At 43.2% G+C, this 25,685-nt stretch overlaps 1 protein-coding gene across 1 annotated transcript in view; it reads left to right on the plus strand.

The window, feature by feature from the left end:
- The window catches only part of CCDC85A (coiled-coil domain containing 85A), a 78,620-nt gene that overhangs the window by 50,917 nt on the left and 2,018 nt on the right, over positions 1-25,685 (plus strand). The window contains exons 3-4 of the mRNA XM_010282706.1: positions 11,012-11,088; positions 20,412-20,531. Coding sequence (XP_010281008.1) covers positions 11,012-11,088; positions 20,412-20,531 — 197 coding nt within the window. The remainder of the gene's footprint in view (positions 1-11,011; positions 11,089-20,411; positions 20,532-25,685) is intronic.

Here is a 25,685-nt window from a genome sequence, read left to right on the forward strand (position 1 = left end):
CACAAGGGGCTTAGCCACCATTTGCTGGCTCTGGGGGGTATATTGTTATACAACCCTTAAGTTGATAGCTTTAAAGCAGATAAATGTGTATTGTGCAGCCTGTCAGTAATGATCTGTGCTGTGCTTTGTCGCCTGTGTTTGAGCTTACTTTTAAATTATTAGTGTCTTAATCAGCATCATGTTAATATAATAGCAGCATATTACAATTGCAGTGAAATAACTGTGAAAGGGACAGAGAAACCAGAAAACTGTTGATATGGTGCATTGGTTTCCTCCGAAGCCCCCCTGATAAAACACACGCTCCCATGTTTTATCCCTCTCACAAGTGTTATTGTTCTGAATCACTTAATGATGTAGGTTTTTATGTGTATACTTTTCACAAAATAAAATGCAGTCTTTGGTTAGTCCTAAGGCCCAGAAGCAGCAGTGTGGGATACAGCCACAGAGATCTCAGGGAAGTCAGGAAAGGCAACAGGGCAGGGAAAAATGTGGGCTGAGGGTAGAGAGACCCTGTCTGGCCAGGTGGACGGGGTAATATGCAAAACGTGCCTGTCCCTGGGAGAGCTTGGATGCTTAAAAATGCAACATGGCAGGATCTGGCATGCAGCACCCGAGTCCTCTCTGCCTGGCAGTCACTGCCCTGGCTGTGGTTCTGAAGAAGCAGTGGCTGCTGAGAGTCTCACTAGAATAACCACAGAATCTCCGCATCGTATCAGGACCCCAGAAACAGTGGATTAGATCTCCAGAAATTAAGGTAATAAAGAGGTGAAGCTGGGGCAGGGTCCTGCGTTAGGTGGGTGCCTGGTCTATTGTGGTACAGGCATCGCTATACCCCTGAAGTCAGGTTTGTTTGAGGTATCTAAAACATGCAGGAGACATCTGCAGCATTTTCCAGAGTGCTGAAGTAGTTTAGTAAGGTGCTGATTTCAGCCAGAGCTGGACATTTAGACTGCTTCCTGATCTCCAAGACCCCTCTTGGGGCTTTCCCATGGGGGAAACATGGATGGTCCAACTGAGGAGGAAGCAGCCCAGGCTCTTGTGTTACGTGGCCTGGCAGACAAACTATTGGAGAGGTGACTACCATGACATGCTTGCACTGATAGATTTTTGGCTTAAAAGCCATGTCATTTGAACACTTATTTTTATTACTCCTTTCCACAATCAGCCCCAAAAAGTCTTACAGAAAAGAAAGAGGCTATACAGACAGCTTTCTCATCCGCTATAGTGTAGCTGCCAGCATGAAATGGATAGTTAATTTTTCCTTAGAATTAGGTTCTGTGCTGAGATTGCCAGTGGAGTAATTTTACAAAATGGTCATCTTTCCTGCTTCAAATGTGACCAGGCTCAGTAGGGACAGGAAGGCGTTATTATATGATGGCTCTTTAATGGGCTGTGGGAAGCAAGAGGGTGGTTTCAGTCTCGAGGACATATTTAATCTTGCAACATCTTTTACTGCATTTAATAGCCTGTCCTACATCTTAATCACTCTGTGCCAAGAAATTAATCCAAAAACCCCTTTTGTCCTGATAATTTTAAATCTTCACTGTGTTTGCCCACATTAGCCTGTCTTCCTCTGGCAGTTCCCCAGCTTCTGCGCTTGCCTGATCACGGGAGTGCTCCTCATCACTCATCCATAGAGATGGATAATTGTATAAATCTAGCTTCAAAAACTTTCCCTTGGAGACCTGCTGTTTTTCTAGTTTTCCCCATTGTGTTTCCCAGTAAATATCCATCCTGTAATAAGACACTCGGGATTTTGGGGAGCACATTCTCGACTTCTTTCTGGGGGGCAAGAGTGTCCCGGTGCTGCAGTGGTGACCTGCCGTAGTCGGTGCCTCCTGCTGATGCTCTGTCGCTGGGAGGAGATGCTGCACTGCTGCCAAGTGCTCACTGCTGCAGGGACAGGCCGCTTGGACGGATATCGGACGGATATCTCGGCCACGCAGGCAGCCTGCCCTGGGCCAGAGGATGCCTGCAGCCACGTGGAAATGTACGAAATGTTTTGATGCCTTCCTTTCTAGACGCAAGAGATGTGGGTGCTCCCCTTTGCCCTCTCTTTCCACTTAGGGAGGAGGTCCGGCCCCCACGGCAGCAGGAGCTGCGTGTAGCCGCAGGCTCGGTGATGCCTTCCCGTCGAGCGCTACGTGGCATGCCTCGTGCACGAGGCAGGGGTGTGTAGCTGCGGGGAGACTGATGGACAGGTCTGAAATCCAAAATTAGATCTCATGCTCGTTAGAAAGTATGACTCATTATTCCAATATGAAATTGTATATTGGCAGAGCTTTTAAATGTTCTGAGTTTAAGAGTGAATGTAGAAGACTTCTGACCCTCTCAGCAGCTTTTCCTGTACCCGACCCTCTCAGCAGCTTTTCCTGTACCCGTGAGACAGCAGTCTCACAGATAATAGCTGAATTAAATCCTGCTATCTTCTTGGATTATTACATGATACTTTTTCCCTGAAGATCGGGTGTGCTGGCATTTGTTCTGCACACGGGAGATGCTGTCACCACGCTGGCTCTCTGGCAGGGCTTACGCAAGGCTTCGTGCCGCTGTCTGCACACTGCAGTTTACTGCAGGATGCTTCCATTGCAGGAAACAGAGCAGTGGCAGGATTAGAAGTGAGCCAGGGAGCTGGAAACAGAGCCTGAGAGTGGCCTTACTGCCCTCTTGCTTTCCTGGTACTGCCTGCTCCCCAAATATCTCTTGAAGCTGTGATCAGACGGTTGTCCATGTTCTCCCAGGTGAGACTACCTCACTGGAGGCCTCTCCGAGCGGGGAAAGATGTAAGGGGTCAGGAAGGGGTTTCCTGACACAACTTGCTGTGTGCCGTGGTCTGCAGCCTGTAGACAGTAGGACACAGTCTGCTGCTGTACGCTTGCAATCTGTGGTGTCCAATTTATTTACAGGTGTATGCAGCTACAGGACCCTTCCCAGCCTTTGTCTTTCCATCCAAACTTGCCCCACGTAAACTCAGAACGTGAACTGTTGGTTTCACTCACACAAGGAGATGCCTTACCGAGGAGAAAGAGGGTGGGTTGGTTGTTCCTCCACGTATTCATGTGCCTATCGATCTTTGTTGTGAGTTTTGGCACCTATTTTGTGGTTGTATCAAGAAAAAGCGTGTGTGCTTTTGTTCAATGGCTTCGGTAATGTGACAGCTTCTATTTCTGCTCTCTCAGGAGCATCACTTGAATTTGGTTTTGAGTCACATAAATAGTAACCCATCAAAAGGGAGTTTACAGGTTGGATAACTGCCTCCTAGCGAGGCAGTAGATGAGCATAATAATGATTCAGAGGTTTGATCTGATTCAGAATTCCTGGAGATATAGTTTTCAGTTTTGGCCTACATTGTAGTCTTCCAAGTGGAAGCCAATATAATTATTAACTAGAGCTTGCTGTACCAATACTAAAATTCTTGACCAAACTAACTTTTCTATGCTATGTTGCTTCAACATGATGATTGGAGCCTGTGAAATACAATTCTACGTGATAAGAAAGGTGGCTGTGAGCATCTGTGGGGAGTTGTGGGGATGATGAGGGACCTTTAGTGCATGTGTTCAGTACCTCAGTCAGTTTGACCCTCTGGTCCTCTGCTTTTTGCATTTATATTGCTGTTGCTGGGAAGCTTTGTATTTTCATTTATTGAGGGTTTTTTTTTTTCATTTTGTTGTAATGCAAATGGTCATTTAACATGGACACAGCAGAACTGGGAGAAGCTGGAGGTGGCTCTGGGGATGCATGGGGCCATGTAGGCGTGCATGATTTCACACTGGCCATGTGTTTGCAGGGGACCCAGGACCTTTTCAGCAAGGGACCACTTAACAGATGCAACCCCACCTGACCAGGAGGCACTGGTGTAAGGTCAAAATGTCTTTTTATGGATCTCTTTCTATGTACCAGTAGTGAAACCCTCCCTTATTTATCTCCCCGAACCAGTGCCTTCATCTACCTTCCTTCTCTAAGCAATGCTAGTCTCGGGCTTTGCTTTTCCAGTCTTCCATTTGATTTCGCCCAGAAGCGCACTGAACACCCCTCTCTCCTGCTGCTGCGCTTCCAGTCTAGGGCATGTGCCTGCAGTTGGGGGACACTCCTAATGGGCAAATGAGAGTGCAGTGGCATAGGGACAAAGACAAGCAGTTAAGTAAGTAGAGCTGATAAGGATTTTACCAATCATGAAACACACAAAATCGATACCAGAACAAGCTAACAGCCAGTGGGAAAGGTTTTAGCAATAGCATAATGGATTTGATTTTCTCAGTTTTCATCAATAATGTGGCAAATGCATTTAGCACAGGCTGAAGTGGAGCTAACAGGAGATCAAGCAGGCCAGCAAGAAAAGCTTTGCTGTTGTCACCTCTAGCACCAAAAAACTCCAAACAAACCAAGGTTAGTGTTACAGCAGACCATTAGCGTGACAGTGTTATCCACCTGTTAGCAAGAGTGTTATGGATAGCTTCAGAGAAGGAGGAGACAACAGCTTACCTCATCTGACATCTGATATCTTTTTTAGGTACTCTTGTAGTCGAATCCTCTTTCTCTATGAGAGTTTTTTAAACTTAAGCTTTTTTTTGTACAGGAATTCAACTGGAATTTTTGTTGGACCCCGAAGTTAAACAAAACCTCCAGCAAATGCCAACCTAAGTCAATAAAGTTCTTCAGTGGAAACCAACTCTGTATTTTTAGTAGGTTGTGTCACCAGCAGCAGTTGGGTGACCTCAGACATTCCTTGGGTGACCTAAGCAAGAGTGAAATCCCTGGGTGCTGCCAGAGCAGAGCGATGCCTGCACCTCGCTACAGGGAAGCGTGCACGTGGCAGCCCGGGCAGCCCGGATCTGCTCACTGCACCTGCGTAATCCACAGTGTCAAAGTGGCACTTAAATCTAGACAAATGCAAACACATAGGCAATCTGAGTCAGACAGCGTCGATGAATCATTAAAGGCATGGCTAGGGCTGCCTCAAAGCAATGAGAAGTATTTTTTCTTGTAATAAATAGATAATTCATGATTAAAAGCTGCTGCAGCCAAGAAAACACTAATTTTGTATGAAATCTGTGTAAAAACGTCTGATTACAGAGGTAACGTAATTAGCACATGTCTGTGTGTAATGTGTGCTGAAGAGGGGAGACATGGCACATATTGGCCAAGAAATAAAATGAAGTGGCAGGGGTAACGTTGCATTCTGGATGTTCGAATTAGCATATGTAAGCTTTTCCCTTTGCTAGGATTCAGTTTTGAAATATTCAGTTAATTATATTTTTAATTACAGAGAGATGTCAAGAAGTGCTGGATCTGTAATCGCAAGAAATCTCAGCTTGGGGTGGGAGAATTTTAGAAAAAAGCAATATTGAGAAGTGCAGAACCCTATCTTAATGCTAATGCTACGGTGTTTGCTGACCCAAAACCTTCCCAGAATGCGTGCTTTAGTGGTAAATAGCTCCTAAACTTTCCAGTGAGCTTAACAGAATTTTGCTTTAGGCAAGCGTCTTTCTGTCCACATGATAGCACTTATCATAATGTCGCTATGTTACAGGGGAATTCTGCTGCACTTTAATAAGAAGTTCTCCAGCACTTACTTGATAGGAGGGTTATGTAAGATGTGCAACCATAATAGAAAATCATAGAAGACAGGGCTAAAAATTACCTTCAGAGGTCATTTCATCCTGCCGCTGGGAGGTTGGATGCTGCCAGTGTAAAACACTGAGCAGTTTCACCAATTTAGAGATGCAAGTGGTGTAAATTTGCATTAGTGTAAATCCAACAGTGTGATTTTTTTTTTTTTGTTATATTCAAACAAGGTAGCTGAAAGGAGATGGATAGCAGCAATAACATGTTTTCGTCATGAATATTAATATTGCAGTAATTAAATCAGATGACTAGGAATTATAGGACGGGGAGATACTTTGCGTGTCGTTGAATCTGCTCCCCAGTTAGCATAGAAACCCTTCCATAAACATATGGAGCTGTCAGTTAATTTCTGGAAGGTTTAAAGTAGCCCTTGCACAGCCTTGTTTTTCATCTTTCATTTATTGAAAGATGATTTAGTTTTCATTGCGGGATGCTGGGTGTGGATTTGAATGACCAAAATCCGATTTGATATGCAATTATTCTATTCCTGCCAACGCAGTGCAGGAAGAGCAGCATAACAAATCACTTTCCCTATTGAAGTTGAATATACCTTAAGCGAACCTTTGTTGCCATATATCAAAGTATCGCTATACGTAACATGCTAAATTCTTTGCTGAGGTAAATTGTTGGCAGTTTCCTTTATTTATACCGTGTTTAAAATATGCGTATCGGGATGTGACAGCTCTCCAGATTCTGGTGACCTCCTTTAGGAACGTGAATACCAATAGAGCTGAGCCAGTGGAAGCAGAAAATGTCGATGTTAACAGAACTGAGGTGATGTTTGCATTATCATGAAATCGTGTTTTTCCATTTTCTGGCAGTGAGGATGGACTAGCTGCTGCTGCTTCCGAGCAGCCTTCTGTCCAGCATAGCATCTTCTCTTCATGCCAGCCGTAAGTTAATGGCTAGGGTTCAAGGCAAACAGTATTACACTTTGCTCCTAATACCTCCAGCCTTCGAAGTATCTTCAGCTTGGAGGATTTTTTTTCTGCTTCCTGTGGGATGTCTGCTTTGTTCATCCGCTGTATTACCAGTTTTCGCCAAAGTTAAAACATTATATACGTTTTTTTAACTTCCGTGAAGCAAGTCGCATCTTCTGCATTGATGGGTTTATCCTTTAAAGTTGTCAAAAGGAGGTCTGTGGAATCCCTGTGCTCAATTTTTGCAGACAGCTATTGTAATTTGGAGTAATTGTTTTTTAAAAATGCAGAAAAATGCAATTTTACTTGTCGAGTTAAAGCACTTCTGCATTACTTTCTGAGTTTGTATCAGTACTAGGGGCGTTGCATCTCCTACCCTTTCTTTACCTCAAATGCTCCTCTGGTCATTAGATAAAATCCTTTCTGCCTGCTGTTTTGTGCTTGTTACTCAAGCTCACTTGAACAAGTAAAAATATAGGTTGAACTGTTGAGTTTTTGCTTTCTGTGGGGTTCTGATCTATTTGCTTTGCAGGGAGTTAATAGCTGGGTAGAGGACTTCAGTCTTTAAGAAGTTCTCCAGTGCAATCCCACAGTTGCCTGTGCGTTGTAACCTTCCAGCCTCTGAAGAAAAAAAAAAAAAAAAAAAAAAAAATAACTTGTTTAAATTTCTGTTCCATTTATAATTCTGGCAGTGGTAGTTGCAAAGAACATTATGAATTACTTGATAGACAAGATCAGGTGCAGTCAAAATGGATAAAGCCAAGGCACACCTATGCCTTTGGCAGCAACGTGTCTGGTAAAGTTTGATGTAACTCAGAAATACCTACTAGCTTTGAGAGTGTGGATGTCAAAAGGCAAAGAGATCAGCTACGTAAATGTTGATGTTCTCTAATAACATGTTAGAGTGTGTGGAGAAAGGGTGGGTTTCACTGAATTTCCCTAAAAGCAAAATATTACCATCTCTTTAATAATTTGGAAAATAATTTTAGTTTCAGCCCTGGAATGAAGCATCACACAGTGATGACATTTTCAATCATGCTGAGAGCATGGGAAGCTCAAGCAGGGAAGCTCATTTGGTAGGACTCCATTCCTGAGAATGGGAATTGTTCAGAATTGTTGCTCCTGTAGAAGAGCATCTTCTAAAGGAAGATGGGAAGGAGTGGGAATAATGCCACCAAGAAGCACGCAGGTGATGAAAGTACTTTGGCTACATGACAGTGTTATGTCTTTGTGGTCAGATCTTGTTTAGTTGTGGGCCCAAATTAGTTGTTTGTCTGTTTTTATTTGAGTATGCATTTGATCTCAACACAGCTAACAGTTTCTGTGCTATTACCCATAACATAGTAGTTGGGCTTTTATGATGTTAATATAGATGCTGTTTTTCCCTGGTTGTGTTCTCAGCAGAGGAAGCTCAGCAGATTTGTGTTTGGAAGTTTATCTATAAGCAGTCTACAACTCAAGTTTAAGATTCTGCAAATAAGGAAGGGTTTTCTGTGCACTTGCAGCTCTGTGAAAATGAGCAATGTTAGATAAATCTGTTTGGGGAAAGATAAAACACAAGAAGGTTTTATGACTAATGACACCAGCTAGGCATCATCGCGTTTGCGCAGGTTATGTTTCAGAGCAGTGGTTGCCTGAGACGTAGCATCTTATTAAATGCTTTATTATAGGACAACAGTGATGTTACGGTAGTGATGCTAAGTTTCTGTACTGCTTTTCCTTTGGGAGATATTTGTTTTCAGCTCAGATACTGAAGCTGAAGCATTACTATCATAAGTTCATTCTGCTTCAGTTTTAAATTGCTTAATTGTCTTGTGAAAATTTGCCTGGAACGACAATGAGAGTGGTATCAGGTAACCATTTTCTGGATGACATTTTAAGATTTGCTCTTTATTTAGAGCTCTTCACTTGGTCTCCAGGCTGATTAAGAGTAGATGGATCATATATGCCTCTCATAAATACTTTTAAGATGCAACTCTCTTTTTTTTTTTTTTGTTTTGTTTGCTATTAGTTTTGCTGGTGACAATGTTTCACTTTGCGTATTTTCAATTTCTCTGTCTCTTATGTCCTTAACTGGCTTTTCAGCTCATTTTTCCCTCTAAGCTCATAGCATCACAGCATAAATATATTAACAGATACTGAAATATATATGCATCTAGTCTATGTGTCAAGAAGACTCACACAAATAAGGATTTGCTAGATCAAGCCTTTGGTAGGTGACCTAATTTTCCATTTTAATCAGATTACAAAAGGAGTTTTAAAGAAAAGAAATGTTTCACACTTTAGAAAGATTAACAGGCATGGAGATTTCAGACCGAATCCTCAGCTGGTATGAACTGGCATTGGGAAGTCGTGAACTGACAGCAGAGTTGTGTGATTTGAAGGAGCAGAGATCTCAACTCTGGACTCCCAACATGCAAGTGAAGAAATAAAACTGAGAGCTGTACGCTACATGAGGAGCTAATAAATGATGAACCAGAAAATTACAAGAGACCCGGAGCTGAGGAGAATCCAGAAGGGAGCTTGCATGAAATAGGCTAGTGGGCATAGCTGGAAAGTCAGACTTGAGCATGAAGTCCGAGCCCAAGCTAACATAGCAGTGAACTTGTAACCCGTGAATTTAGAGATGACTAGTGCCAAAGAAAGCAACTACTTCAGTCCCTCCCAAAAAGATCGCACCACCTAAACAACAAAGAGATGAGATGAGATTTGCTGGGAGCCTATAGTAAAGGCCGTAATGGTGAGGGAACTTCTGCGGCTCCTCCCAAAAGCGCTGCTGCTGGGAAGGAAGCTGATTTGGTGGGAGGTACACTGTCGTATATAGTTAATTGAATAAGCTCTTCATCTTCCAAAGTGCTCGTCTGAGCTAGGCTTAGTAACTCTCCAGAGATGCACCCATCACTAGCTATGAAAATCCTTATGCAGCAGAGCGCACAGAACCTCAGATTACCTCCTTCCCTTTTATTGTACAATGCTATTTTTAATCCGGTGCCTTGCTGTGTATTAATCATTTTTGACAAATTTCTTCACATCGTGTAAATTCCCATGCACTAGCTGTGCATGCATAGTTTAGCCCATTGCAGTCTTGTAAGAGCAGTGGGTGACACCTCATTTCCCATCACCTTTATTTTATGGGCAGGCTGGCATGGTGGTTAGGTATCAGAGGAAACTGGTGCACAAATTCAGCTGTCATTTTAAACCAGCGAACAGCTCTGTCGTCAATGCAGCTTTGCGGGGTTATATCAACTGACAGTACTGCCCCGATACCCGTGGATTCCGTACCATTAATCATCAAAGAAATAATTTTACTCGTTATGTGGTGGTATGAGTACAAGTATATTGCTGGAATTGACATCTCCGAGAAAGTTGAGTGGATCACTTGAGTCAAGAGCGGACTTCCATCTACATGCAAGGAGGTACAAGAGTCACAGCAGTGTTTCTGGACTGAGAAGATCTCTTTTCTCTTACAGTCGAGCGCTACTTTCTCAGGCCTGTATTTTTCTTAGATATAGGACTTTAATAGCAGAAATTCAGTGCGACCCAAGAAATGCGTGATAGTAAAGTTCTCGGATGCTTTTAGGGATGGATCATGGATCTGCTTTTCTTACATAAAGTTCTTGGGAACAGAGCAGACTAGGAGTGACTCATATTCTCCATAATCAACCATATTATCTTCTGAAGGTCAGTGAGGTTACTTGTGAATAGAGTGGGCAGGATTTTGCTCTTCAACCAGTCCCACACAGCAAAGCAGCACTGTGAGAGCGTGTCCCTGGTACGGTACTGGCCTGGCGTGCGTGGGGAGAGGAGTACCCGCTGTGAGCAGCGCTGTGCCCCAGGCAGTCGTGCTATCAGCCGGGCTCCAAACCCTCTCAGGGCCCTGGGGACACACATCTGGTTTCTAGCACAGGCTCAAGCCGTGGCAACACGTCTGATTCCTAGCAGAGGCTGAGGCTTGAGCCTCCATGCGGGCAAGCTGGTCCCCGCAGGCGAGGTCACGGCTTGCGGCGGGAGGCTGCGTGTGCACCACCAGACCTCCACGGTGGAGGGGCCTCTTTGTGTTTTCCTGCAGAAGAATGTCTTTGTTTTCTGGGCTTTTCAGTGGTGACTTGGTGGGATAATGCTTACTACTGTGGAGTATTTCCAAAATAGAGTACAAGCTCACAGAGCTTGGGGGATGGGTTGGAAGAACTCAAGTCTGTGTTGCCTTTCTGTAAGATACCTTGTGTCTGAGAAGGGACCACCATAAAGCACAGCAGTTTAGAATCACAGGCAACAAGGAATTGGATTAATTCTAGTATCAGCGCTACTTGCACTGCCCTTGAGAGGAGCAGAGCTGAATGTTTAATGGACATTTGAGAGAGGCAGTCTGCTGTGAGCACAAGTCAGAATGTGGCACAGGCTCTGACACTAGTAAACACAAGCAGATCTCTGTGGATAATATGAGTTTTTTTCTTTTTGATTTTTAGAATCAACCTTGTCCTATGTTAGGCAGCTGGAGGCAAGAGTAAGACAGCTGGAGGAGGAAAATCGCATGCTGCCCCAGGTGGGTGACTTCTGTTGGTGGGAACAGTAGCCGGCAGCTAGACAGCAACGCTCGAGTCTTCGTGCTTGAGATAAAATCAGTATTAATTGTCATTTGACGTTACTGCATTTGAACACTCAGGCTGATCGTTCGGATAATCAAAGGCACTCACATCTGTTTGTTCATCGTGCTTGTGATTGCGTGGGGTATTTATTTAAGACTGTGACAATGCTTTCATTAATTTTTCTCCTTTGCAGGTGTTGATACCTTGCTAGGAAAATTTCACTGGAAGCTGCTACTTATGATTAATTAGCTTAAGGGTTGAAAATCACAGTGAAGTGAGCCTTTACGTTCTGGTTTTATTCCAAGAGCTTCTTGTTATTAAAATATTGAGTACTTTTTATAGTTAACCAAAATACTTTGCTCGAAAAATGCAAATTTTTTAAGTAATAGTAATTGGGTTAGGTTATCTTTAATATTTTGCAGAATATATTAGATTCGTAAATGCAAGACTGAAATTGAATAAATAAGCAAATATGACACTGAAGTTTTTCCCAATATGTTTTTAAGAATGAAAAATTTTGAAATTCATTAAGAATGAATCAAAGACACTTGTATTTTTTTATATGTACACATATATACCAGTGCGTATTTCGATTATATTTCATTGAGTAATCCTTAGGAAAATCCATAAAGTCTCCAAATGAAGTTGCCCACTGGAAGAAGAAAGAAGTTGCATTTAGTTTAAATCAAACAACAGTTTAAATGAAGGCATTGGTCTGAAGGAGAAAATTGTTTTTTATTGAACCTAGTACTGTTATTTGAATGTAAAATCCAAAATAGCAGTGAAATGTAGTAAGAAGTAAAATCCACTGGCTCAGATTTATTCATTTGTATAAACTAAGATTTAGCTAAAAGATCTCAGTCCCAGGTTAGCGATTTCCTTTCTTAAGGCAGATTTTAAGTAAAGTGTGGGGGTTTTTTTCTCACTTATAATATGACAGTTGGAAGGGCCTCTATAGCTCTTGTTTAGCTCTTGACTTGCTAGGTGACCTTGAGCAAGTCATGTAACTTCTCTGTACCCTAATTTTTTGATCTGGAAAAGGAGGACAGTAACGATGGTTAAATGTCTGTCCATTAGCACATAGACAGTCTTCAATAGGAAGGACAAAGGTTGATCTTCAGTGATAAAGAATATTATTTTCTTGTCAAGAATGGAGTTCAGGGCAAATGTTATCAAACCTACCTGAGAAATACTCTTGTGGTTTGGAACAACACGGGGGGATAAATTGTGCAGAACATTCTTTGTGGGCAAAACCTTTAAAAGACTGTATGTTTCATTTGTCTGTGGTTGAGGCACTCAGGTGGAGACCCATGAAATGCATTACCAAATCTTGCCGAAGACTGGAACACCCATATTGTGCATGTTGAGTTCATTGAAAATGTCTTAGATGGGGTGCCAAAACCAGAAAATAGTGCTTAAGCCTGTAGCTGTTGCAAAAGTCATTGAAACAAAATACGCTGATTGTGAGGTTTTGAAGGGGACGAACTAGGTAAGCAAGCCTGCAAACTGCTTTTTTTGTTTTTAAATACACAGGTCAAAGTTTGTCTTACGCTTGGTTTTGTTGGCACAAGGATCTGTAGTAGAGTTATGAAAAATCTCCTAGTATCTCTGGATACTTTATTACAAGAAATAATGACTGACAAGGGTTCATGTTTCCTGGCATATCTTAGTCACCTTTCCTCCTGAAGAAAGTCATTGCTTCGGGGAGAGGAAGGAAATGTAGACACCAAGCTTATTCTGACTTTGCGTTTGATTACCTCAGCATTGCATTTGCATGAGTTTGTTTTGGGGGATTGTTGTTCCTGTGAGTAACACCCTGAACGTGCTGTCAGCAGTGATCAGGCCCTGTCACGAAGACAAGGACACGGGATGGAAATGCATAAGCTCCTGGCACTGGTTCCATTCCATTTAATGGGAGGAATGGGAGTTTGTTGGGCGTTGAGCCAAACCCAGTGCTCTTGACAAATCAGCTGAAAATATACAATGAGCTCGACAACTGATGAAGGTTTCTGGCACTGCTCTTACTCAATTGCAATGTTGTGCCTTAAAATTTCACCAGTGCTTCAGTAAGAGAGTGCCTTTTGCTTTTCGCATCACACCTCATCAACGGCGTACTGGAGCACTGGGAGGGTTTGGGAGTTGCAGGACCGCGCTTAGTATGAGGGAGGTGATGACTTGCACTCGTGAGTGTGACGCCTCTGCCAGGTCTTTACCGCAGAGTCCTTACCTTGCTTTCTGAGGCTTTTTTCTGTCCTCCTGCTACACTTTTCTTCTTTTTCCTCTCTGCTTTCAGTATCCTGTCTTTTCCCCTGTTTTCTGCTTATGCACCACTTGTGAAAATGCACTGGCACATTTGTTGACACCCTCTTCAGAGAAATCACTCCTTTCATCTGTCACTTAGGTGTGTGGTTCTTTTCCAGTTTCTTTTGTTTTGCTTGTCTCCCTCCATACATACTAATTTTCTTTTCAAAACCCCACAGACCTCTAATGTAAAGGTTTTATTAATATTTAGTGGCAAGAACATGTCCAGAGAAAATGGATTTAAGTGCTGCCATCACTGTTCAAATGGAATCTGAGTTTTAGTTCACTCTGCAGTACCTGAGGGCTTCTTTGTCAGGGGAAATGCAGTACCACCATCGAGTCAATATTTAGTTTGATCAGATAATAGAAAAGGTATAAAAATGTGCGTATTCACTTAAGCCTGTTAATGTCTCTGCCTGTGCTGCAGAGTTGTTCTGGTGGCAGTTTATAGCACAGTAGCGGGTTTAAGAGTTAAGAGAAGCCATAGATGGGTTGTAGGTTTGCTGTGTTGGTGAGAGTTGTGATTTGCTGTTCTTTTTGCGGTGGTGGTGGTGGTGGTGGTTTTTTTCCTTCTCTCAGACGGCATGTAACAAGACATGATCCAGACCCTTTCAGTTTCTGGCCACAAATAGGATTTTCATGCAAGAAAGCAGATACTTTCCAAGATTTATGCTGTGCAGCTGGGTCTTCTGTTAAGAATGCCAAACTGTGCCGGGTGTGCAGCTTGTACTGCTTCTCAAACGCTCATGTAGGTAAGGGTGCGTGACAGCAGTGCATAGAGGCAAAAGGATTTGAGCGAGAACGTTTCTGTTTTGCTGGCTGGATTTCAGGCCGGAGTAGTTCCCTGGTGGGGCTGGGGCCGAAAAGCTCTCTGCAGCACACGGGCCCTGGCAGTGCCGCTACCGTCTGCTGCCTGAAAATGTACGTGAAACTACACCATCACTGTGGATTGAGTTGTGCCGCTAACATAAAAAAACCCCACCATGATAGTATGACCGGTGCTCTAGCCAGAACATAGTGTCTGTTGTAATGAAGATACTCGGCCATAATTAAGAAAATATGTAGGGACCAAACAATGGATTCAGATCCCAGTTACAGCTTCCTGGGCTGTGCCAGATCTGTTACGTCAAGTGAGTAACTTTAGACAACCGAGAACAGGAGTGTCCTCCCAGACTTGGTGTGGTGCATAACTGCTCTCCATGTCTTACGCTGGGAAAGCGAGATCAGGATCTGGCATCCACATGTCAATTAACTAGGGGTAGTATTTCAGGGCTGATAAGCTCAGCTGAAATGTTACGGAAATGTGGACATCTGTCATATAATGACAGAGAATCCATTTGCAAAAGACATTCTTGGCAAGCCACCCAATTTAAATTGCTTCAGTTTTTATTTGTTTCGTGGGGGGAGGGAGCAAGAGGCAGAGATGGAGAATTGTCAGACATTTCCCCCTTCTAACTCTTTGTCCTTGTAATTTAGCTTTACCTTTTAATGAAGAGGAAAGGAAGCATTGCCAGAATGCTGCTTCCTGAGCGAACAACTGCATGGGTCAGTGAGGCCCCAGGCTGGACGCAGGGAGCTGAGCTCCCAACTTCCACAGCGTGCAGCACCGAAGCCGTGAGGCAGGTGTGGTGCAGGGCTGAACCACAGCCCTTCTGCTCCCTCTCACACGGGCTTTTCTGCCTCCATTCCCTCATTCTTTCCAAGTCTTTTGGTCCTTTTCCATCTCTTTTCGTTGTTTCTCTTTCAATTCTACTGTTGCTTCAGGCACTTCATTTGGGTTTTGCATCCTTGCTAGCCTTTTCCAGTCCTGGTATGTTTAAGTGTGAAATGGCAGGCGTGACCCTTAGGCACACACTAGTTTATTTTTAAGCACTTCCAACACTTTCCATTTCTTTCTTTCTTCCCCCTTCAGTTAGATTATCACATTTTATTTCAAGCCATTTCCAAATCTTTTTTGCTGAGATCTGTGGTTTTTTAATTTTCCCTCTGCATGGTATGGTTTTAGTTATGAAATTAGAAGATGGGAACTGTTTGGTTAGTATTTTTTTTGTAAAATCTGTGTCACTCACGATCCAATACCATTTGTCTCCTCCCTTTCATAGCGTGTAGAAGAATAGGGAATCCTTCCACCAAAATGTAATTAAAACCCATTGAACAAACCTGCTACCTAATCATGTCATCAAAGATTTGCTGAAAGTAAATCAACAGGATCCACCCACCCTGTTCTTTCATGTGCTCTCATCCTCAGTTTAAATTAATAGTCACTCATTAGTGGAGTGACTTCAGCTTACAACCGCTGAGGTTCTGACTGGAGTCTTTGTCTCAGGGCATCCTAAGTATAGTGCTTCCACGTTGGTGGGCATGTGCAGGCTGAATGGCAAGAGCTTACGGGCTTGATGTTACGAAGGTGGACATTCAGGAAAACCTGGTGCACAAAAAGAGCTGCAGTTCGGAGAGAAGGACAGAGTATTATTTTTCCAGAGTACTTTCCAAAAGTCTGGAGTTACTTTGTACCCATGATTTTCTAGCAAAGTCCACTGAATCTTTCATATTTTAAATAGTGGTGGTCTTTATATGTGTGGCCTCCAAGATTTGGAGGTGCTACAGCCCAGAGCCTTTTTCTCTTATAGGTTCATTAGCAAAAGAACTTTATGAAGGACCTGCTGAAAATGGTTGCTTCTGAACGTGTGTAGCCAGCAATGGTTTTGGCCACTCAGAAATCTGAGCATGCTTCAAACGTGCTGTGAGGGTATGTGGATTTCGGCAGCGATATGCAGGAGTAGAGGTTTCTGCTGAGGTCTTTGAGAGCAGGAATTATGGTGAATAACTGCAGCATTTAAAAATTGTGTATTTTAATTGATAGGAACGTTCCCTAAAAAATTGTTGCTGTTTTGTTTGGTGCATTAGCAGAGCAACGTACTGCAGCTTATTGCTTTCTATTTTTCCTTTCTCCTGCCTATTTGAAACAAGCTGACAAACACAGCCTGTGTTTTCTTTAAGCTAATGGGGAAATTGAGGGCTGGGGAAATCCAAAAAAAGCTTTGAAAATCAGGTAGTGATTGAACTGGTGTGGCAGTTAGCCAGCAGGAAGGATATACTTCCTGGTAAACCACTTGCTTCTGGGATAAAAGGCAACTGGAGAATGAGGTCTTGTGCATTTGCTGAGGTGGGTCTCCGATGGTAAGTGAGCAGAGCAGTGCCCAGTGGACAGGAAAATCGTGTTCTCTCAGAAGCTTTGGTGAGGTGACTGCAAGTGTCCTTGGGGCAGAGATGGACTGTGCTTTTTCTTCCTCGACTACTCCTGCATGCCATGGGGAGGTTGCGAATCAGGCAGCAAGCAGCATGCTTCCTCCGGAGGGGCTGGCAGATAAACTGCCACTGACTTGAGCTATGTAGTGTGCTACAGCGGTTTTCATTCATGACTCTCTTTAGCAACAGTATGGATTGAAAAAAATTGTTTTCCACTGGCTCAAGTAGAAAGGCTCATGATTAGTTCTTTCCATCCAAGAGTACCCTGTTCTACACAGGGGTCTTTATTCTGACCATGACCAGGGTACAGTGCAGGGTTTGCCTCTGGCACTATGGGAGAATGGCCTGAGTATCCTTAACGTTTTGCAGTCAATGTGAGGGAGATGCTAACTTTCCATTCATCTAATTTTTTGTTATGTGATAGGATGGGCTTGAGTCAGATTTCCTGTGCTTTCTATTCACTAGTCACGTGTTGGCATTAGATATTTTATAGATTTACTTCCAACAGAAAATGGATCTGCACATTTAGTGATTGCACTCTCTTATCTTTGTGGCAAAATGTACACGGGATATTATGTGGGTTTCACCTGTTTCAGGCAATGTGCTTTCTGCAGCAGTATTATCTGCTCACTGTACACCTTAGACTCAGAGGAGGGAATGTGCAAACTGTGCTGTAGCTTGGGCACAAGGGCTGGTCAGGGACAGTAGGGAAGGGCAGTAGGATGAGAAAAAAAAAAAGTAAATTATTTCTCAGATGTTGGTGTTGTACAGCTCTGTTCATTCAAAATTACTCAAGATGTTTAAAGTTAATAGAGATTTCAGCACTATGGAGCCATGACTTCATCCCTTCTGTCTGATTTGGTTGCACTTCCACAGCTTTGTTACTGGAAAATAAATGAAAAGATCTGTCCAAAACATGTGCACACATGGGATGCCTACTTTGAGTGGCTGAACACAAGTGCAGCGTGTAGAGCTAGAGCAGAGGAGGAAGGGAACAGAACTGCTGCTCAAGTCCTGCTCAGGAACCAGTTGTAATCTGTGTTGGGCAGTGGCAGAGATGGGACTCAGCGCAAGGAAACTCAGGTCAAGTTTTGGTGGAAGGATAGACATTGCCATGCTCCCCGCTGGCAAGCAGTAGCTGTGGTGATAGGTCTGAAAAACATGCTTTTCTAGTCTCCTAAAGCGCCTTGTTTTTAGGCACTACCACTTTGGCAGAGTGCCTTTTCCTCTTGATTTGCTTCACTGCCTCAGAAACTCGTAATGCAGATAGTAGTTCTGAAGTGTCTTCAGGCTCACAGGGCTTGCCAAGGAACGGGAAACCTGTGTTCAGGCAGGTCCCATCCCCATCATCTGCTGGAATAAGCTTCCTCCAAAGAAGGCAGAAGCTGTACTGCCTCTGTGGAATGGCCTCACCTGAGATAAGTCCCTGAGCTAGAGTATGGGGCTTTCAGGGCTGCAAAACCTGCCTTATTTTTTAAGAAAAACTTATGTCTCTTATCAAGGATAGAGGGAGGAGGGAGAAGAATGTCCACAGGGGAAATACTAATTTTCAGTCTCCTACCAACATGTGTTGAGAACGCTGTCTGCTTAAAGCTGTGTGTTCACAACAAGTTTCTTGTTCTCATGAAGAGAGACACCAATGCATTGCAGATGGCACAGAAGAGGCTGTGGAGGAACGCTGCCCAGAGGAAGGCCTGAACTCTGACAACAGCACAATTCACAGGACTTTGGATTTTCTCATATTCAGGAGGCTTTAGATGTACAATCTGTACTAATTTTCCCTGGCTTTTAATAGCAATATTTATATTTTACCGTTCAAAACTGACCAAAGTCTTTGCTGGTCTTGGAGTCAGTACTTTGACTTTTTAAAAAAACCAAAGCTGACTGAGGGAATTTATCCTAAACCAGAATTGCTCCAATCTGCTTTACTACCCCTTTTCCTTCCTCTTTCATTTCCTTTCCAAAAGTATAGCATTAAGTCTGCCCAGTCACTAACAGATCTATAAATCCTTCCCAAAGAAAAATAAGTCCTAAATCTCCCTCCATACAAATTGATAATAGTCATTGATGTGGAGAATTGTAGGATGACGCACTGCACGCTGCCCTAAGTGTGTGTCGGTATTGTCAGCCTAATTATGAGACCCATTAGTGCCCACTATTGCGGTTTATGCTGCGCCTGTTGCTTGGCAGGAGGGAGGCACCGGAAGAGAGTTTGTGCATCAAACGGAGTTTCATATTTAGACTCAAGGTACCTTTTCCGTGGGCTTAGTATGTGCAGCATTCTTTTTTTTTTTTAATTGCCTTTAGGGTTTTTTTGAACGTGTGCGGTTCAGTCCTGCAGCCTGGGTGCAGATGATTGCTGGGATCGAGTCTAACATGCTCAGCAGTTGCGGGGGTTCTCTCTGCGATGTGCCCCTTTGGCACCGCTGTGAGCCGTGCAGCGCTGGTTACAAAGGCCTGGGCAAATCCTGACGAAGTCATGCCCAGCATGTAAACTTGCTTTGGACTGGGGTACTTGTCAGCTGAACATTTTTTCAGGCAGACTGGATCTGTGAAGTTCAGCCTCATGTCATCTCTGTGCCCTTTTTCTCCCACACCCACCTTCATCTTTCCTATTGTTTAGATCATAGACACCCCAAAAAGACTGCAACGTGCTATATGCTTGCTCAGCAGGGCAAATCAGTGCACCTCAGGGCACTGATTCTGATCAGAGGCTCTTTCCACTGCCATTATTTTTCCTTCAGAAACGCATTTCCCACACATTCCGGCAGGAATTACTGCTACATTATTTCTTAATGTTTCCTACAGCGTTTCTTACTCTGTAAGAAAGGAACTTATTCTCTCTCAATCTTTGACATGTTTTTCTTCTTTATATTTCTCATTATTTTAAATAAAATTCTGCATGAAAGATGACAGTGAAGAGCAGGTCAGGCTGAAAGCACCTCGGAAGCGTCTACTCGGGCTGTCTCTGTCAGTGCAGCTATCCCATTGCTGTCTGTGAGTGCAGCAGGAGTATTTTTAGCACTCCTCTGAAGCCGGCTGCTTGCTCAGGTTACCTCGGCACTGCAGTCATTCCAGGAGATGCTTTGCATCCTGCAAAGTCTGAGGTGTAAGAGTTTAGGTAGCTTGCATTTGTTTGGCAGTGTCCTGAAGAACCCTTCCAGGTGTCCACTGAGAGGAAAAAGCCCTTGATGTTGTCACCGTTGGCTTCTCGCAGGCGAGCGGGGGGACATGCCCTCGCACCGGGGCAGCCAGAGGCAGGGAAGGAGTGAGCTGGCAGCCCAGAGCTCCCGGCTCTGTCCCTGGTCGGCTGCAGCTGAGCTTGCAGCGACGTTTAAAAATGTGAGTTTTGTGGAAGGAACAACCTCCAGAATTATTGGGATAAAATTAGACATTCTCAAAACCTTCCTCTGGAGTTGAATCATCTCTCTGAACCTTACAGCACTTTTGTGAGGCAACATACATACATAAGAAACTTTATTACCGTGTCCTGATTTTCCAGCTAGACACCCTTGAGGGCCAGAGTGTTTGGGTGACACTCAACAGTGGCACTTGAGCTGCCTCACGTGGATCTTGGTCACTGTGGCACAGAAGGAGGGGGACTTTGGAGAAAAACATGCCTGCAGTGCTTCTCAGCTTTAAAAAAAAAAAATAATTTAAAAAAAAATACATTGTTTTAATTAGTTACCAACCCTTTTCTTTATTAAATAGTTTTTAATCTTTTGCGAAGGATCCCATTAGGATGCCAGGAGGGGCGGAGGGGAGTTACTGCTCTGCAAACGAGCCAGCTAGCGTCAGTGGACATGGCTCAGCCTCTCAGCAATCTGACTCAGTGGTAAATGCTCTGAAGGTAACGCTCCTCCGGTACAGTCCATACAAAACGTCGTGTCTGTTACTCAACACGTGTCGTATTGTCCTGGCAACATTCCTGTGGACACCACTGGGATGTTACTGTCATGAACGGGATTGTTTTTCTGTGTGTCACTCATTGCATCTGTGGACTGTGTGTTCCTCGGGGCAGGGATCCAGCCCTTACAACGGGGCGATGCCAGCTGTAGCTGCTCTCCCAGTTACTTACACTTGTACTTACTTTCTTTGATGCTGAAAGCGGTGTTTTTCTGAATAAGAAAGTCTTTCTACTTCATCTAGGATGCATATTTGTTCTCCAGTGGAATATAACAAATTCCCGTAACCCATGCAGAGAGAAATACTTTAATGCAAAGATAAAGCCAATGCGCATGGTATATTCATAATAAAAATAGCAGAACTTTGGGCTGAAGACATGCACCATGATCGGAAGGTCAGTGTTGAAACCTCTATGAAACCCAAGGTGATTTACTCTGAAGTCAGGGTTGAATTGCAAAGACCTGTGTTGCATTGATAAACAGCAATTGACACAAGCAATCAGAGGGGCAAATTTGCAAGTTCTTGCCTACATCAACAGTGAAACGGTTCCAGTCAATGAAACTTAGAAAGCTCTTGCAATGGTTTATCAGGCTATCTGAATCGACAGCTGGCTGAGTTCACTGTCCCACTGCCACATGTGCGTCAGCTGTGTCCATGCTCCTCTGGAGAGGATTTTGTATTCCTGTCTCCTAATGCTGGCTCTGACATGACTGTTTCCTGGTTGTCTTCTCTCCTGTACTTCACTCATTAGCTAATAACTGCTATAATATTCATTCGGTTAAGTGGGTCTTATTCCCCAGCTATACAGACATTGCAGGGACATACTGGTTACTTGGAGAGGGTAAGTTTGCACTCCTCCAGGGGAGAACTGGAAGAGACTTTTGTAGATATTTCCTCTGGTTTTGAGCCTTGTGGAGATGTACACTGCACAGTAAGAGCTCAGTAGTGCTATTGACTTGCCTGGACATCTGAGTTTATGCGCAGAGCGATTATCTTCCACATGGCTGGGTGACATTGACTTGTCCTCCGTGAAGCCTGAGGAAATAGGTTTATGTAAGTGAACTGTGCACAAATTACAGCAATCAGATCCCTTCCTGTAACATAAAACCCAGGCACAGGGCTTCCCTGCAGCCACCTCGCCTGTTTTTCTGGCTTCCAAACGGGGAAGCAGCAGCAGAGTGCTTGAGCCCCTCTCCACACGCACACAACTGCAGGTCCCCTCTCTAATGGCCATCCCCTGACCACGACCCATCAGCAGCACTCTGCCCGCGAGTGTGCTGCTCTCGCCCTCCTACCTAGGAGAGGTATGAAGAACCATCGTTCCCAGCTGCTGAGGAGCTCCTGGTTCAAGCAGTGCTCAAGGTCCTGTGTGCATCTTCCATATATTTCACCTGCTGTTACCTAGAAAATAAAGCTATGCCAAGTAATTTTGTCAAGAGATCACACATAATTATTAAAAAAAAAAAAAAAAAGCCTTTTGTAGTTCTCTTAAAATGGCCATTGGCAAAGACACTTCCCTGAATGGAACATTTAACAACATACTTTTGACAACCTGTAGTAGTTGGTTGGTGTAAGTGAAATATTTGAACAATAGCTGATACCTTGGTTGCTGAAACAGATTGATAAGAAATACACAGAATTTAGTTCAATATGATGGGAAAGCTCAGCTTTTAGTTTGCTAGAAGGTATTGCAGCAGGCAGAAATAGATATAAATGATACTGTTCTATTCGAATTGGAAAGTGAGCTGTCAGCTAAACGGCCCAACCTTCCTCATCCCCAGCCAGGGAGGAGACCCTGCTGTTTCCCAGAGTGAAGCGTATGGGTTTGATCCTGCCTTTCTGGGGAACACAGGGCTCCCACTTGCATCGCTTAGCAGAACCCGATGCAGGAGGAAGAACAAGCCAAAGTAAGGAGCCTGTTTTTCTTGACAAATCTGGCAATTTGTAATTCCTGCAAAAAAGAAATAGTCTTTGTTACAAAAGCTCACTGTTAGTGCCATCCCCTTCAGTACAGCAGGAAATCTAAAGAGCAGGAATATATTTTAAAGGGACAGATCCATAAGAAAAGAGAGGGAGGTAATTTCTAAAAATAGAAATAGAACTCATTTCCCTGAGTAATGAGGAGACTTAAAAAAACAAAAAATACTGCCTGTGAATCTGCCACTGGTAGAGACAGCGGCGAAAGGGAGGGAAGAGCTTTGCCATGCAGCCGCTCTCATAAAGGCTCTTCCATGACCTGATCCGTAGGGCAGGGTGGTTGAAAGAAGAAATTGCCGTGTGTGTGTCCCCGCGCCTGGGGCTTGGCAATCCCCACCCTGCCAGTGGTTATGGGGTTATTCCCTATGTGCAGGCGGTATCGCTAGGGATATAGAAATACTTACTTCATACGGCAGGATGGCTTTGTTTCTTTTTGCAAGTAGTATATCGCCAAACTGCACGCTTGTGCGTGGAGGTGTGCATATTCCACGTAGGTTTGCTTTGCAGACCAGGGTTTATATTTATGGAATGATGATGATCCTTATCTAGTCTGACTGCCTGAATAAGCAAGGGCGCAGGCTTACCTGCAAAACTTGCATTGGGTTTCCCTATCCTGAGAACTGGAAACTCCACTATGCCATCTACAAATTAAATTGAGGTATGATTTAATCGAAGACAAGGTCTGAGGCTAAGTATAGGAGTTGCTGCAGAAAAGTAAATGTTCTGTGGTACCCAGGAGGTCAGGCAGAAAGATTTAATGATCCCTCCTGCCCTGAAATCCAGAGCACTGGAATCAGTCTTATTATCTTTAAATGCAATTGGGCAGTTATATATGTATGCCCATACACAGGAAAGGCCCATGAAAGCTTAAAAATACTATTGCTCTTTTTGTGGCTGCAAAACAAATTTGTAAAATAAAATTTCCCTTTTTTTTTTTTAACATACCCATGTCTTGGAAACTTGAGAAAATCTAAATCAGCACGCTGTAAAAAACTCTTACCACTACCTTAGTGAGACAGAAAAAGCTGTGGCTGGAGAAATGTGCGTTGTATGTTTAAGGTGTTCAATTTCATTTTCCATATTGAGCCTGGAAACACCTGAAGGTGCAAAATATTTTTTTGTTTAAATGCTGACAATATGTCTTTGAAGATTTTATATGGAAATTAAGTCAGTTACTGTTTCTGTAATGCGATTACTGTTGTATTAGGAACACTATAATTTTAACATGTTGGTCAGCATTGATCAGAAATATCTATGTGCAATAATATATCTGGGATAAAATACTGCGTGACCTAGCTGACCTGAATTTATCCTTCATAAGAAAAAAAACTGGCAAGTATGAAGAAGTCCAGCAGCCTCCATTTCCCCACCTGTACAATGGCAGCTATGTATTTTCCTGCCTACGCTGTTCCTTTGCAATTTATGGATAAAAAAGCCGTTTCTAACTAATACATATTTAATAGTAATCCATGAAAGTTCTCATGATGCATGTAATGCCACTTCTAAAATGCTAATATATTAAATTTGACGTTATCAATTCATTTTTGTAAATCCCGAATATATACTTGTATTTTGCCTTGTCTCTCTGTTCCTCAGCCATTCAAAGCTCTGCTGCTGGCATTGAAATGCTACCTTTTCTTCTGACTTTTATGATCTATGTCTGATTTGACTTTTTATACATTATTATACTTTTAAAATACTTGGTTATTTCCTTTCTGCTCTTATTTTTTCTTCTATTCATCTAGTCCCTGTTAAAAGCACAGTGGATTTGTGGTAAACTAATTATAATTTTTCTTTTCTTTTGCATTCTCATTGCAGTTCCTTCCAGTTTGTAGCTCACTGTTTTGCTCCAGCTTTATGCACTGTGGGTGTTTTACATGAAAGCTTTGCCATGGCGTCGTTTTGCCTATGAAAACAGTGGAATGATGACAAGTTTCATTTTGGTCTCTATAGTTTGGGTACATAGTCTTGATTGGTACCAAAATGCAATTTGGATGTATGTTGTAGGAACTTTATTGTATTATACGATCATGTTTATCTTTTATTAAGCTAACGGATGTGGGAATTCTCTCCTCAGGATGTGCATATGGTATTGGCACCACCTCATCAACAACGTATTTGGGAATGTTTTTCCTTTGTATTTATATACTTGCATTGTCTTAGGAGAACGTAGCAATATGTAGCAGCAGGTTTAGAGGTAGTTTATCATGTATTTGTGAGCGTGGAGGTCATTTTAAAGCACGGGAGTGTTTGGGTTAAGTCTGGAGGGGTGTTCTTCGTGATTTTTCCTCTTACCGGTAAGTTTTATTCACAGGGTTGCAGCACGCTCGCTTGGGCTGGGAGCCAAAGGGAAAGATGGGGTATGCCATCTGGGATTGCTGGGGTAGCTGGGCAAGGGGGGTCAGGGACCCCAGAGATCTCCATGAGTGTTTCACGCTGCGCGTGAAGTACCATGAGCTTGAATGCTACCGCAGCCGCAGGTGACGTAGCTGCTGTCACCTGCAGTTAGGGTGCAGGTTTCTGCCTGGCTTCCAGGGAGATTTCTCCGTCCTTTCACTCCGGTGTGTTGGAAGTAAGCTAGAAATGAATTACCATGACTGTATCGTGAACTTCATAGTTGCCCTTTATTCAGTCAGGGTTTCTGCCAAAATTTTGAGTGAAGTTTTTGGTACGGGGCTTTTTACTCTGTCACAACTATTTAAAGCACATTCAGGAATGCTCAAGTATTACATTTTGTCTTGAGTGCTTGCAAATGCGAAGCAATTGCATTAGTGTTGCTTGTGACAAGTTCAGTGTTGAACTAGAGACTGAAAGAAAACAACCTTATATGCAAATCCAAAATGCATATACAATGCAGAGAGCCAAACAAATACGTACACAGAAGGCAGCAATATGCACAGCTGTCATGACTGTGCAAAGAACTGCATGTATGCCAGCACAAAAGGAGAGTTTGGTGATAAATCTGCAGAAATTTAGCCTACATCATCCCATGTTTCTGAAAAGGAGGCAAATAAAATTACTGTGATGCCTTCGAGACCCAGGTATCTGTTGCACTGCATGCACAAGCAAAAGTGGTTGCTGATAAAGCTGTCTCTATTTCCCACCCATAAAAATGGCAGGA

The sequence above is a fragment of the Phaethon lepturus genome, unplaced genomic scaffold (genome assembly GCF_000687285.1).
Source record: "Phaethon lepturus isolate BGI_N335 unplaced genomic scaffold, ASM68728v1 scaffold2662, whole genome shotgun sequence".
Taxonomy (NCBI): Eukaryota; Metazoa; Chordata; class Aves; order Phaethontiformes; family Phaethontidae; genus Phaethon; species Phaethon lepturus.